The sequence below is a fragment of the Cyrtonyx montezumae genome, unplaced genomic scaffold (assembly GCF_038088225.1).
Source record: "Cyrtonyx montezumae isolate F1298 unplaced genomic scaffold, pur_monq_1.0 scaffold_0, whole genome shotgun sequence".
Classification (NCBI taxonomy): domain Eukaryota; kingdom Metazoa; phylum Chordata; class Aves; order Galliformes; family Odontophoridae; genus Cyrtonyx; species Cyrtonyx montezumae.
The window spans coordinates 3,766,552-3,782,301 of record NW_027071824.1 but is presented as its reverse complement, the minus strand read 5'-3'; the positions used below and the strand labels follow the sequence as shown (position 1 = coordinate 3,782,301).

Here is a 15,750-nt window from a genome sequence, read left to right as displayed (position 1 = left end):
GCTCTTTCCCAACGAGAACCGAGCAGGGTTTAACTCGCACCCTTCCCCGCACCCGAAAGCTGCTATGCTAAGGCGAGGGGTGTCATTTCCAACCGCTCCGACGCTCCCGAGGGTAAAACCGCGCTCCGGCCGGGCTGCGCGCACCCCTGAGGGGTTTGAGCCTGCGGCGGCGGGAACGCGCACGGGGAGGCGGGCGCTCCAGCCCCCGGGCGGGGCCGGGCGGCAGCGGGAACGCGCTCGGCGGCAGCCGGGAGCCCGCCAGGGCACCTCCAGCGCTGCTCCGGCCATGGATCCCCTGCCCAAAGACGGCGAAAGCGCGGCGGGCGCCGAGCCCAGCCGGAGCGCTGCCCCCTCCAGCGGGGTGGTGGTGCAGGTCCGGGAGAAGAAGGGCCCCCTGCGCGCAGCCATCCCCTACATGCCGTTCCCCGTGGCTGTCATCTGCCTCTTCCTCAACACCTTCGTGCCAGGGCTGGGTAAGGAGCTCCTTCGTCGCCGAGGGAGGGAGCGAGCCCCCGAGAAAAGTTTCGTGACGGGAGCGCGCCCCGGGGCTGAGGGGGGGAGGTGGGGTCCCGCAGGTCGCGGAGCGGCTCAGAGGAGCTCGGAGCTGGAGTCCCGAGGTCCTGAAGGACGGGTGCCGAGGAACCGCGGGATTCTCTTTTTCTTACCGTGAAGTCCCGGGTGAGAGATGCAGATAACACATCCTTAAGTTGCGGCTGTAATTCCTTTTCGATTTCTGTTTGGCCCTTGCTTATTAAGAAATCCTTGCTTTCGCCTCATCTTGGGGCCAGCCGGGACCGGCAGAACGAACCTTACAAACACAAGTGGAACAGCAGGCAGGGTACGAGCCGCCCGGCACTGAGCAAAGTGCTCCCAGTGCGGAAAATAAAGGATCCCATCCTACCTTGTACCTCCTGTAGCTCCCGTGCACCGCTACAGGAGCTCACCCTGCACTAACAAAAGCTCTCACCCCACCCACACCTGCTTTATTCATTGCAGGTTGCTTCACTCCTTAATGAATCTGCAATTCTTTCTTTCTGATTAAAGCGTGACTCCAGTCTGCTGTGCTGCGTGCAGCATGTGTAAGCTGTTGCTACTGCTGTGTGTATGCTGTTAGCCTACAGGTGTGTTGCAGAGGAAAACATTTGCTATTTAAGTCCCTCAGAATTTTCCCGTGCAAAGAACAGCATTGGGATATAAGCTGTAATGGTATCAAAACTGTAGTGCTGTACTCTCAGGTGTATTTTGTCACAGCCCTTAGTGCAGGCACCTGAAGAACCTAGAGTAATAAATCAAACTCCCCGGCTGAGTTACTTTCATGAATTTTTTGTGCTATTGTTTTTTAGCACTTAATTTCCCACCATCTTCAGAGTAGTTTTCAAAATCGAAGTTAAGTGAATGCAGCTTCCCACTGCACTGAAGATTTTGGGTCTCCACTGTAGGCATAGAGGGAAAAAAAAAAACACTGTAGGGGAGACTTCCCTTGCACTCTTCCTACCACATCTGACTAATCCTATGCTTCACAGTGCTGCTTTTGACAGCGCCTTAGAATGTCCCCACTGTTCTTCCCTCATCCTAGGAGGGTAAACCCCATAAGTTGTCCCCACACCAGGGTCACCCTGAGGTGTAGATATCTGCCCTGGCTCCTCTCTTGCTGCTGCAGGACTGCTGGAGACGGAGTGCTGTGCTTCCTGCCCCATGGAAAGGGTCAATGATGGATGGCAGTATGTCAAGCTGCCTTCTAAGGGCTAGGGTGTAGGGCTCCCAGCCCATGCTTGAGATGAACCTGGATTTTGCAGCCATGCTGGTTTCACTGTCACCAGCTGGCTGGACCCACCTCAAACAGTACGATTTTATTAGGTAGTTAGTTTGGATTTTTAACAGTCTTAGATTTCCCATTTGATGCACTGATTTCAGTGGTACTTTCTGGCTGTCCATACCACCATTCATCCCAATCATCATTGTGAAAGTAGCAAAACAAACAAGCTACACCAAAATAAATCCTTTCCTGTGGCATGCTCTCTGTCTGGCCAAGAACCTTGCTTTGGAAATACATCCCATACTCTGCACTGCAAAGTATAGCACATAGTTCAGTAATGAACAGTAAATGAATTGTTCTCTAAATGAAGCTGCTAATGTTCTGGGCATTCTTATAGAAATTTTACTCAGCAATAATACACGCAAGTAGAATAGCTATTTATCATCTGAACCAAATCCTGTCATGTATCACACAGCCCACACGCAAGGGGAAACAGGAGGGACACAAATCTGCTTGTAGAAACAGGATGAAAAGAGATCTCGTGATCTCTTCAGCCTTCTCTGTGAACTGAGCAACACTTGTAAAGCAAGTAATATTTGTGGTGATGCAAACTATTCACATCTAGCATCTGAGCTTGCTCCTAGTGAAGCAAATGGCAAAATTCCCATTGATTTCTGCAGCACAAAGATTTAACTCGTCAAAACAAGGCTTTGCAGGCTTGCTGTATGTTTTCCCTGTGTAGACAGTGCGCCTGTGTATATGTGATAATGGAAGTTCTCTGTTTTCCAACCCCTGAATTCAATTCCTCTTCTGTTTTGCGTGCAGTTGACACTGATCCATAGTTTCTGCAACACAACTGTAGTAAAGGGTCAGAAGCTACTGGAGTGGTCAAGAAAATGGGCAGTACTGGATAAACAAAGTGTTCCACTGCTTGGAGACCAGTGCATGTTCACTAGTGCCCAGTACCTTAAATCAGTAATACCCCGAAAGAACTTATGGGCTGATGTAAGCTACAAAATACACAGGTGGTCTGAAAGACCTTACGCTGTTTATGTTTTGCTGTAGTACTGTTTGGACAGGAGAAGTAACACTTTCTCTTTGATTATAGTCTTTTTTTTCCTTTTTTCCCCCTCTTTTTTTCCTCAACAAAAAACTTGGGTAATTTTCATGGTTTTATGAAGTAACCCAGAGCTGCAAGTTCTGCGTTGTAAACTGGGTTTTCATTTCTCTTTGTATAAATGTTACCAGGTGGAATGTTTCATACCCAGGGGATGTGTTAAACTTGTCCTGCCCAAAGTTAAATTTCAGGCCAAATACAACCTAGGGAAGCCTGATTAGCCTACCTGTTTGTGGTCTGTTTTGTGGAACAACGTATCAATTGCACACTGCTTCCACCCACTATTATAGACAGAACCACTTGGTGATGTCCTGGAGCAGAATTTTCCATAGTCTAGTGAAGTCTTCCTCACGTGAGTTGGGGAGGGCATGTCCCTAGTTCAGGTTCATAAAAAGAATGGCTGGTATGAAAGGGAGAAGAGGGAGATGGTGTCCTCAGTAAGTTCTGTAGGACAGGCCCTGGTGCCAGTGTTCTAGCTATGGCACAAGCACTGCAACACATAGGTCACAGTGGCACGGGGGTTCTGGGGATATATCTGAGGCCCTGGGGCTAAGTTATGTCCCAACAAGCCCTGGAGGAAGTCAGACAAGGATGCTAGAAGAAGTAAATGGCAGGGTATGGTCTGTTTTGCAATTCCTGCAGGACTGAGCAGTGCGCACCTCCAGCCAGTACGTGCTGCAGATGGCAGATGAACGAAGGGGCTGGCCATGCCCTATAGCTGGCAGACTGTGTTCTCTTGGAGCTGCCGTGTGCCAGTCAGTGTGGGAGAAGATCTGGCTCTCTGTCATTCCCTGAGCTGATACACAGGAATCTTGCCCTCCTTCCCACCCATTTTTCCTCCTCTCGACATCACGTGTGTGGGAGGGGGGGGAAGTGAAGGGGGGAACTTGAGGGGAATGTGAGAAGCAAGTGAAATTAAGTGTGAGGTATTCTCCAAGATGAATCTCTCGTGTCAGGAAGTGGGTGGACTTTTGGATCACAGCCTGAATTACACATGTATACTATTTTTGTGCAGAGAGTAACTGAAATACATAGCATAACATTATGTTAGCACAACCTAGAAGAGCAGCCACCTGTGAGGCATGAAATAGCCTGTGGTGAAGATCACGCGTGACAGCCTCTCACAGGCATCTAGAGAAAGAAGGGATGATTCCAGCCTGCACAACCTTTTTCTTTGGTGGTGTACATCTCTCCTGCTCCTGAGTGTATCACCTTTGTATCACAAGCTTTGTGCTATCTCTTCATCCTGCTTCAGATGATAGAATTCAAGGGCTAGACCTTCAGCTGTGTAAACTGAACGGCACCACTGGCTTTAAGTCTTGATTTACACAAGCCAAGAAGAAGGTTCTTGTTAGAAGCTAGTGCTCTCTTCAAGTGAATGAGCTCTCTGAAGAGTTAAAGGGAAGTAGAGGAAGCACCACTCAGGAAAGCTGCAGGAATGAGATCTGCTTAAAATTATCAATTCCCATTATGTTTTTGTTGTTGGAATTGTAACTAGATGCCTCAAGCAAACACCCATTGTCTTCTTTATCAAAACAAAGAACTTTAAAGAAGAAATACATTTTCTTATCTAAGGTAAACATTGCCAAAAAGAAGTTAAGACTTTTAGTTATCTGCTATCTGTTGTATACCTCAAGCTTGCTATGGCATTTGTGATCCTATTTAGTTTTTTCTGTGGAAATGCAAATGAATGAATGTAGTTGATTGACAAGATCCTATGTAGAAAAGAAAGATTTTTCAGGTGTTTGTATGAATTTGTGTTTATGAACTTTACTACTGAGATTCTGTAGCTCACAGCGTCTTTCAGCCTTTGTTGCACAGACCAGTGGTAGTCTGCAGGAAGAAGATATATTTTCATGACAGTGTAATCAAGCAAAGCAAATCTTTTGTCAGTAGGTCTCACTCATCAAGTTTGTATATCTGCTGAAAATGATCCATACACTGAAAAGATCAAGAAGTTCTTCGTGGTAGTTTCTTCACAAGGCAGGAGAGGAGACCTATGGTAAAATGTGTGCTTTCACAAGTTACTGTTCCATGGTACAGCAGCACTGGTACCATTTGCATTCTCTTCATGGAGAAATAAAGTTGGGCACAAGGACAGCTGAATCTACGGATTTCTACTGTTGCAGGTTCTGTTCTGGCCAGCATGGAACAGGCTATTGATTTCCTCCTTTTCTTTTTAACAGAGATTTAAGTCAGAATTAGAAGTGTGTTATATAACTTGCTTGGTGGATTGTAGAGAACAGCCACTCAAAGATCTTGCCAGCACTCAGTAGTCTGGAATATTTTTGTTCCGTGCAGTGTCTGGACCTTTGAGAATGACAAACAAGTTTTTAAAACTCAGAACTAGTTCACAGATAATTTGTGATCAGAATAAATGTCAAATTACTTTAAGTTTGTAGCTCCTCATTTGAGACAACTCCAACCTATGCGTTAGATCAGCCAACAAGGGTTGTATCTCTAATGCCTCTGGCATGGCCTCTGTTTTAATCAGTGTCCAATGACATACCCTGCAGTATTATTTTTTTTTTTAAGAAAGCTGCTTTGTATTTTGCAGTTGTACTTTATTAGCCCACACATACTTGAATACTTTATATGTTTTTTCTTCCTCCCATTCTGTTGTTTTAGATCAGACCCTTTCCTGGTGTTAATCTACTGAGCCTGTATGATCACTTGTAAAGTAAGAGCATGGCAGGATGATGAGAAGATGTACAAATGCAACTATGAACATACACAGCACAAGCACAGCAACACCTCGTTCTTGACTACTGGCTCTGCCACAGTCCAAATATTTACTACTGTTTATGTTGTTTGTTCAGTTTTCACACTTTGTTCATTGTGGTTGGTAGAAGTCTGCTGCTGAGCTCTACTTGTGTTTATAAGGACTTTTTGGTTCATTTCACTGCCAAGCTGCATACTTACCTAGTGCTGCTGCTTTCTAAACTGCGTCACTTCCAGACCAACTTACATGCTAAAAAATTCCCCACCTCCACTCCCCCCACCTTTTGCTTTCATCAAAATAGAAGACAAAAGAAGTGGCCATTAACATTTTTGTTCATTGCTGTAGTTTCAGCAGCTCTGTGGATATATTAATTACTTAATGAATGTGAGAGGAGATAGGTTTGCTCAGCATCTTGCAGCCTAGTTTATAATTTAATGCAATTTGGACAGATGTACTTGAAGATTAAGAGTGAAGGTGGGGGCAGACAGCAGAGAAGAAATATTAAATGGCCAAGTGAACCAACTGAATTTTAAGGACTCTGGAAAGCTGTTCCAGACAAAGGGTGTGACATGGAGAAAAATAGATAATCAAGCCCAGAAGGAGAAAAGGACAGCCTGAGAGTGCATTAGCAGAGATGTGGTGGGAAGGAACTGGAACTTCCTGCAGCAAAAGAGAGAAGGAATGAAAGAATTGGAGTAGAATTACAGAATATCCCAAGTTGGAAGGAACCCATAAGGATCGTTGAGTCCAACTCCCCCTCCTCCTTTATGGAGATCTCTTCTTCAAAAAGCTTCATGCCCAACAGAACACAGAGCAACAACATCAGATTCTCCAGCCAGGATAACAAATGCAGGGCTTTGATGCAAATCACAGAGCTGAAGACCTCATGATCTCATTGAAGATGCAAGTTGGGTGAGGAGAGTTCACAGGTGAATTTTGGCTAGTCTCCGTTACAGGATAGAGGTAAAACGTTAGGTGCTTTGAATCAGTGAGCACCAGAGAGGTTTGCAAACTTTAGTAAAGAACTATTGCCCTTTCCTTTTCTTCACCATGAAAAGACCACTGAGAGGTTGTATGTGGGATAGTCAAAGGAGAAAAGAGAAGCAGAACCCAGATTTTCAGCCTCTTTCTTTCCCATCAAATAATGTACAGCACCTTAAACAGAAACTCCAATAGGTGGCAGCAGCTGGCATAAAGCAGAAAAATGAACTTCATATACAATTTTGCATTTTGTAGAGACATGAGATTGAATGGTAAAGGGATTTCTAAAATAGTCCTTGTAATCGTAAAAAAGATTGGAGTTTGCAACAGATTTATGAAAGCTTTCAGAGATAACGTGGGAAGAAGAAATGTAAATGAAATTTCTTATTTTCTACAAGATGTAAAATCTGCCTGACCTATAAACAATATTTCTGTGTCTTCCTCACAAGGGGAATGGGGCACAGGCACTGATCCCTCTGGTGACAGGGACAGAACCCAAGGGACCAGCGAGGAGCTGTGTCAGAATTGGTTAAATTGGGTGTTAGGAAAAGGTTTTTCAGAGTGTAGTGCTGTGTGGAGCCAGGAATTGGACTCAGTGATCCTCATGGATCCCTACCAAATTGGGATATTCTATGATTCTTTTGTCTTGAGAGTTGCCTTTATTTAGGAGTTCTGTGTCTTTAAAGTGATGCAGTAGTAGAACAACAGTGAACATATATAGCCTTGGATGTAGCAGTACATAAAGCTGCTCATCAGTAAGAATGCTTTTATGACTATATTTGGAAGAAGTAAACCAGTTTAAGTATAGTTGGAGTGGTGTATCTATGTCCAGTCCATAAGATTTTGATAGTACAAAGGTTGGGGCAGATATCCAGGAAACCCTACTGGCATTATAAAACATCTGTGCCTTAATACAACTGCTGCTCCAACAGTAAAGAAAGAAGAAGGAAATCCCATACTCTGCTGTAGCTACTGCAGTTCACAGTGCAGTGTCTTATTCAAACCTTCAGTCAGAGCCAACTTGCCTTTCAAACGTTGGTCTGTGAACTGAAGCAATTACATAGTGATTCACATATGGCAAAGCTGGTGTGGCAGTAATATTTCTCAGCAGATAGCTGGATCCAGCATCACACAGAAACCTTAGACATCACCAAACAGGAGTCAGACCCAGGGCATCACATGGACTCAGACTCTCACGACAGTGAAAAGTCTGTGTTGATCAAGCTTCTCTAGAGACTCCAACCACATCAAACCCACCTTTCCCCAGTTTTGCAGAAGTTTGGGAACTTTTTCATTAAGTGAAGGATTCAATCTCTCTTCCTTTTTTTTTTTCTCCCTGCTATTTTCAGGGTTTCTGAATATTTATGTTAACTAGGAACCACAGAATGAAAGTATTGTAAGAACTTAGGAAAATCCCTTGGGAAAATTTGACCTCACTGCTGATTTCTGTTATAAAGTTATAAACATCCTAGATTTCATAGCGTATAGAAAAAAGGAAAAATTGAGTAGATGGAACTTAAAATTTTGACTTGAAGTACTAGTTTTCACACTTTTTCTCTTCATCTTTTTGCTCAGAGGTTTTCACAGTACTTCTTCCAGCAACATAATCATCTTTATTATATAGAAAGGGCAGAGATCAGCTTTTCCATTCCAAGAGTGTTAGAGACCAAATACTTAGTTTCTCTCCAACTACTTGACTGTCCCTCAGAAAGCCTAACAATGCCATCCTGAGTGTGACAATATTTGGTGTTTCCTTGGAGCCCTGTCCCCTAAGGCTCTCGATTAGATGAGAAGCTATTATTTAAAGTAAAAAAAAAAAAAAGTAACTTTCATGGCTTTGGAGCAGGATTCAAAGATATGACACTTTCTCAAGAAAAAGAGAGAGACAGGGCAGAAGAAAGAATAAGTTACATGTTTTTCCATCTCAGTATTGAAGAATCTGATTCATGATTTCTAAACACTGGAGGATGGCAATATTATACTGAGATCTTAGATAAATGAAGTGGGTCTATTGCCAACTAATTCATGACTCAATTAGACTAGACAAAACCATAGACATTTACGCATTCAAGTCTGTGATCAAGAAACACCCAAAGTAGTAAATATGAGATATTTGATGACAGCTAATTGGTAGTACACTAACATAAACTAAAAGCACTGTTATAAGCATACCTAAAGATTAGGCCCAGAATAGATAATGGTCAAATATTGCTAGAGGACAGAGTAAACATGGTTAATAGAAGGACTCTGGGAACACAATTAGTGAACAAGGTTATGTTCACTGCAGAGATGTAACCTGTACTGCATTTCTAACTTCAGTAACATTTATACCAGGCATTGAGTAGGGAACTAAGCGTGCAGTCTTTGTGAACATGAATTTGAACATACCACAGATAACTATCCAGCATCTCAGCAGCTTGTCATCTATCTAGGCTGATCTCTCAGCACGATACGAGCATTGATGAATGTCCACGCAACACTTACAAATTCTGTCAGCTTGAGTCTGTGGATAATTGCTTTGTAAAAGTTATAATGGGCTAGTTTCTATAGAATGAAAAATCTAAATGGTGAAATTCATCTTGAGAATTGAAAAAAAAAGTCAAATGAGTATGTGATTTTAGAAAGCCATTGAAGAACTGAATTTTTTAATGGAAATTAATAAACTATACTATGCCATGGTTACAAGCTTACTATGTTAAACACTCATTTCACAAAGTAAAATATGAAAATAATGTACTTGAAATATAATAAGCCTGACAATCACTTTTGTCTAACACTGTCCAGCTGAAATTGGACTTTGCACTTTTTAGTTTAGAATATGTATTTTTAGATAAGCATATATCTATCACATATACCATCATCACAAAGTGAAATCTGTTTTAAATGATTTCATCCTTATGTAGGTAGGAAAAAAAAACAATTTATGGCATGTTTTTTAAGCGCATTCATAAAATAATGGAACTTAGATTTCATAAACATGTTTTGTTAATTCCCTATTTTTAAAATACTTGCAAGACCTCTTCTGTTGCCATGACAGTTTAATTTCCATAAACATGATTTTTGTATGCGTGAATATTCTGCATTTAATGTGGTATGCTGTGCAGGGGAAAGGAGATGACAACTTGGCACCACAGAAATTACTGTGCTAAATGGCCCATAAAGTCATAGAAACATGGAATGGTTTAGATTGGAAAGACCTTTAAAATAATCTTCTTCATTACCCAACTGTTATGGGCAGAGATACCTCCTAGCAGATGAGGATCCTGCTTCTAAACCCAGTTACACTGGCTTGATTAGCAAGTAATCCCTTGAACTAATAAGGCAGGTTGATTTTGATAGAATTAGACTATTTATTTCTTGCAGAGTTTCTTCAGAGTTTTTTTTTTTTTTTAAGGACTGTATGTCCTTAGCATGTGACTCCATGAGGTGACCAAACTTTTACCTTATTTCCATTGTTCATCAGTACACATTCACCTGGTCTTTGTGCCTCAAGTGCTAACTCCCTTATATTATTTGTGGCAGAAGGCTAGCATGCTTTTACATCCTCTGCAAAGACATAGATAACTGCTGAAGTGTAAGGCAGAGCTTGAGTCAAAACATGAATGCAGATGGAAGAAAGGGAGAACTCTGTATGTAGACACCAACCACTCTGTGTCACCAACACATCTGAATACAAATAATTCCTTAAATAAAGCTATGCCAAGAGGCAAATTGACCTTTTCATCAAAATGAAAGATCAAATGTAGTCACTTTGAACAGTAGATTCAAGACAACATAATTAGAAACAGGATGCATCTCTTTGTGCAGCTGGTAGAAGAAATCTGTGGTGGAACCAGGAGTGGAATTTAGACCAAGTATTAGTTTCCAGGATCCACTGTTACTTGGGAGCTACACAGTGAAGCCTACTGAAACCACTATGAATAAACATACTAGTATTATTGACTCTAGGAAGAAAAGATTTTCCTTCTTTTAGGAGGATAAATTCTGGTAGCCCTAGCTTGACCAAAAATCTAGCCTGTGTGCATGTTATGTTCCACTCTCATATCAGTGCCTTCAATTAACTATACATTCTCTCACTGCTCATTTAATCAGTCTGTGCCTAGACAGAGCTCATTAGAGACATCCTCTTTATAATTTCTCTGAGGGTCACACTGTTTAGGGCAACAGTCACCTGGGCCAGTGCAAAACAGGTACAAAACATTCCCATTTTAATATAAATTCACTTGTCAAAACCCTGATTCTACATTGTACTGAGCAATGTGGAATTGAGCCTCTAGAAACACTTTGCCTCCTATCTGTTCATTTTTGCTTTTTTTTTTTTTACATTTATGAGACAAGTCCATGGTGTCATGGTACCTTAAAAGTACCAAGAGAATTGGGCACAAAGGTAAACACTAACATGAGTGCACCTGTCGAGGTTGCTATTGTGAATAAAAATTATTTTGAAGAGAATTTGTGGGACTGAGATCTCACATTCTTAAAAGCAGACAAAATTCTTCATGGTTTGCAGTAACAAGTGGGACAGCCAGTGAAAATTGTCTTTCCCCAGAAAGCCAATAAACAAAGCTGAAAATCTGAGGCTGTTGCATCACAAGATGTACTTTGGTTTCTCCCTCACAAGTGTGGTTTTAAATATTTGTGACACTTCAAGATACACTAGTAACTGTTCTTCGGTATATTTTGTGAAGAAATAATACCTGACATGAGACCTTATTCCATTTTAAGTCCTTCTTGGGAAGACCACTACAAATAGGATTAAGAAGTAACAAGACAGCAGCTGAGTGAGCTTTCAGTGCATTATTATTTCAGTAGTATTGTAAACTGCAGACACTCGAGGCCTTTTTTGTCATAGAAATATGAAGGGAGACATGCCACACTTAAGAGTCTGTGGTCTCAATGGAGAGGTCAGGGAAAATAACTTACTGAATGAAGGTGACATTAGAACTGGCAAGAGAATCTGCATGAGTTCTTGCAGTCCTGTGCCTCAGATGACACAGGCATACTTTGTTTCCTTTAATCTCTTCCAGGAAACTGTTTTCTCTAAGCTACCTCTAATCACTCCTGGACTTTCTCAAGAAGATGTTTGTGCCATGCATTACTGAAAATGCAATCAATAGGAAGGATGGATGAGGCAATATTCTGTAGTTCTTAGGTATTAGTCACACCCTTGCACATTCCTGTGATCTGCCTTATGCTTGTGAAATACACATCATGTATATGAGAAGAACTTCAGCATGTTTTTGTTATTACACGACGAAAAAAAATCTCAACACAAAAACCAGCACAAAACAAAAACCAACAGCTCAAATATGCTAAGTTTGCCTTGTAGCACTGATGCACTCTACATTTGCCATTTCAAAGAATGCTAAATTGTACTGTGCGTTGTAGTATAGTGCTAACAGTTATTTGCAGTAGCTCAGCTCCATTGTATCCCTTCTTGTTTATATCACAGTGTAGAATGATCTCTTACTATGGTCTTGAAATGCACAATTGTGAAACAGATTTGTTACCTATACAGTTGTGTAGGTCACTGTGGCACTGCACACAGTGAGAAAAGAACGGGTCTTATCCCAGTGGACTGTAGTAGATAGGTAACCTCAAGAGTCAGATGACAGTTAAAAGAGGTCTTGATAGAAACATACAATACAGAAAGGAAAAATACTTCCTTGAGTGGTATGTTTAAAGGCAAAGACTTAAATACACAGCTGGCACTTGTTTCTTAGCAACAGTGCTCATCTGAGCCATGCATGTTGCAAAAAGATACCCTCAAGCAGTATGAAAGGAGCTAACATCAAATTTAAGGGATGCCTTCCTGTCGTTGCAAAGAAGAAAACATTTTATAAGCATTGCAAAGCCCTCAGACAACAGTCAATATCATTTTTGATAGAGTGTATTGATCAGAACAAAGAACTTGCCTTTTCTTTCTCCACATGGAAGAATCACAACATTTAAATATATTTTCATTAGCGTTACAGGAATACCATAAAAACATAGTTAAGCCTTCTCTTACTTCTGTGTCCATAATAGCATGATGCACTCTACACTGAATGCAAAGGAGTCCCTCCAGACTCACTCCTTGCTCTGCTCTGTCCAGTGCTAGATTTTCAGAGGAAGAGCTGTAATGGACAAAGTTGAATACAATAACCTACCTGTAGCAGAAGCTTCTCCTAAGGGAGTTTATTAGCTAGCTAATACGCCAAATCAAGAGATAACATTTATTAGTATTATTTATTCAAAATAACCTACTGGCAGATGTTCTTTTTGTTGGTCATATTAGATGGGATTCATCTACCCGAACTTGTGAGTTGGTTGCTACTACAATCTGCAAGAAGGAATTAGGCATTACCAGCATGTGACTCATTACTTCTGTAAAGCAGGTTATGTTAATCACACTTTCTGGGGTCCTGTCTTTTTTTTTTAATCATTATTATTTTTATTTTTGACTAAAAGGGAGCTAAAAATAAATGGTTGAGACACATCCCTTGCAGATATCTGAAGTTAAATGGAAGCTACCCATTAGGTGGCTTGCAAAGCAAGACATTTGGTTTAGTCATTTTGAAACACATCATACATTTCCCACATCTTCCTAGATCTCCTCTTGTCATTAATGAACTCAAATAACTCTGAGCTGTTTCTTAATGTATGAATATCTATCATGCCTCAATACATTTGTATATTTCTGAAACTTAGACCTATCTTTCTCATGAGTCCTCTTATTCCTATTATTGCCCTTCCCTGTAACTCTGCTAGCTCTTTCTGAATATGCTTACTGTGCATTGGTGGCAAGGTTTCAGTAGTGAAGAGCCTCTGTGAGAGACTGGCATGAAAAGCCAATGCTGGAGCAGGTAATTCTGCCAGGGACTGCAGCCTTACAGACTACAGCCCCATGGAAAGATCAACATCAACCAAGGGAGAAGTGTGTGGATGAAAAAGTGACAGAGAAACTACTGTGAACTAACTACACTCTCCTCCCATTCCTCATTCAGCCACTTCTCCAAACTGCTCACTGCAGTCAGGAAGTAGAAGGATCAGGAATAGAGAAATGAAATTGTACTTGGGGAGAAAATAGGGGGAAGGATGTTTTAATGTCTTTGTTTCTCTCTATCCAGACCTACTTTAATTGGCAATAAATTAATTTTCCTGGAGTCAAGTCTGTTTTTCCCATGACAGTAATTGGTAAGTGATCTCCCTGTCCTTATCTTGACCCACAAGCTTTTTTATCTTATTTTCTCCTCCTGTCTTGTGGAGGAAGATGAATGAAGCCAACAAACCACTGCACGTCCCTGATTTCTGTAATGCTATTACAGCATGCTGTGAAAGAGGAATTCATTTAATATGGCTTGTAAGCTGTACTACTTTGTTGACCATAGAACACCTTGAGCAATGCTCTCAATGCACTCACTGCACATGATGATATTCACATCCCTTCCTTGAAGCATGTGCTGAATATTCAGCATTCTTTTCCTTTGTGCACCCTTCAGGGTACACAAGGTAAGAGAGAAATGTTTGCATGTTCTTTATGCAGTGTTGAGAGCTACTGCATTTAATAATTGGGCTGACAAATGAGTATCTGCAACTGCCACCTGCCTCTCCTCCTCTCACCTCAGCTCTCTTCACTCCAGCTAACCAAGACAATGCCTGGCAGCAATCTCTGGCTACAGTGGCTGATGGAGGATTCCCCATCTCACTCTTCTTCTGCCTTCTGGAGCATTGACCCACTTTGTCAGAAACTCGGTTGAGGCAGTGAAATTACAGTACCTCACAGCAGAAGCAGCAGCAGCAAACATCTACTAGAATCTTAGAGCAAAGCTGTGGTTAAACTAAGCTAAAGTTAAGCTTTTGTAGGCTTCCATAAGACTTTGCACTTGATTTGCTGTGGCACAGATGCATTTTCTGTTGACTCTGAAATTGGCTTACAACCTATACTAAAAAGAAAACAATTGTCTGGCAGCTGTTTTTCTTCAGCCTGTTTTTTTTTCCTTTCTTGTGTAGTTGCACCATATAATCATTTGCTAATGCACCATTAGACTAGTTCTGTTTTCCTCAGTAAAACAACAAACTAACCACCCAACAAAACAAATCAGTGCTGCTTAAACAGAAACTCAAATCATGACAGCACAGGAAAGGTGTTTTCCAGACAAACATGACTACTTTAAACACTACAGTAGCCCCATTTTCTGGTACAACCTTATTTTCAGAAGTGAATAGATTCCTAATCCTAGTCTGTGTTTGTTTCCACTGTAACAAAGAGCTTTGGAGAGTAGTGAGACTGGAATAATTGTGTCAGTTTTATCAGGTACTTGACAACCCTTTTGCTGTGACTTTAGACATGACCTCATGATTTGAGCTGGAATTCTTTGAATTCAGTGGGAATTAGGTGCCTAAATTTTTTCAAAAGTCCATGCTTTAGGTTTTCTGCCTCCTTTCTTCCATTCTTCACAAGGAAGAAAATGATAGCATACATAATCACATTGCCTCATGCTAGGTTATCATTAATAGTGACAAAACACTATGATAAAGATGATCTAGATGAAGTGCTGCTGTTGCTCAATATGTATCTTAGGAGAGAAGTGACAGTATGTTCAAAACAGAATAAGCAGAAAAGTATATGCAGTTATTTGCATATGCAAAAAATACTGAAAGAAGTTTTTTGCAGTCAGAAATCTGAGAAAGATAAGAACTATGCTTGTGTTCTCACTGAGCGGTCTGGCTAAGCTGTTAATCTTCACTAAATGAAAAATAAAAAGCACTTTGCTAGCAGACTTGTATTGCCTTCATCCTAGACCTGGAAATACATGGTTCGTGTCCACAGTACCAGCTCTGCTCCTCTTGTATAGCTTGCCATTCAGCCTGTGATGAGTAGACTGAACTTGCCCATAGCACTAGGCAAATTCTGCTTTGTACAGCTAGCCAGTGTTTCAGCACATAATATTCTGATAGATCATTCTTACTCATGACACTCTGACTTTCTAACCCACAAGTTAGAACTACATCCCTGTAATGTAGCAGCCTTAGTTGACCTTTCTTTCATGAGTATTTCAATCAGTATTCATTCAATTAGTAGTGATAGGAGTTGATCACATTATCTAACTGTTCAATCCTCTTTCCATTCTCAACCCACCCCAAATCTAGTCTCACTTTCTGCCAGATGGATAAAAAGAGCTAGTTCCACAT

At 41.3% G+C, this 15,750-nt stretch overlaps 1 protein-coding gene across 3 annotated transcripts in view; it reads left to right on the top strand.

The window, feature by feature from the left end:
* Positions 1–286: 286 nt before the first annotated feature.
* The window catches only part of STUM (stum, mechanosensory transduction mediator homolog), a 36,103-nt gene continuing 20,639 nt past the window's right edge, over positions 287–15,750 (top strand). For all 3 annotated transcript variants that reach the window (XR_010622284.1, XM_065737564.1, XM_065737649.1), the window contains exon 1: positions 287–473. Coding sequence is in view for 2 of the 3 variants with exons in the window: in XM_065737564.1 (XP_065593636.1) it covers positions 287–473 (187 nt within the window). In the remaining variant the exon portion in view is untranslated. The remainder of the gene's footprint in view (positions 474–15,750) is intronic.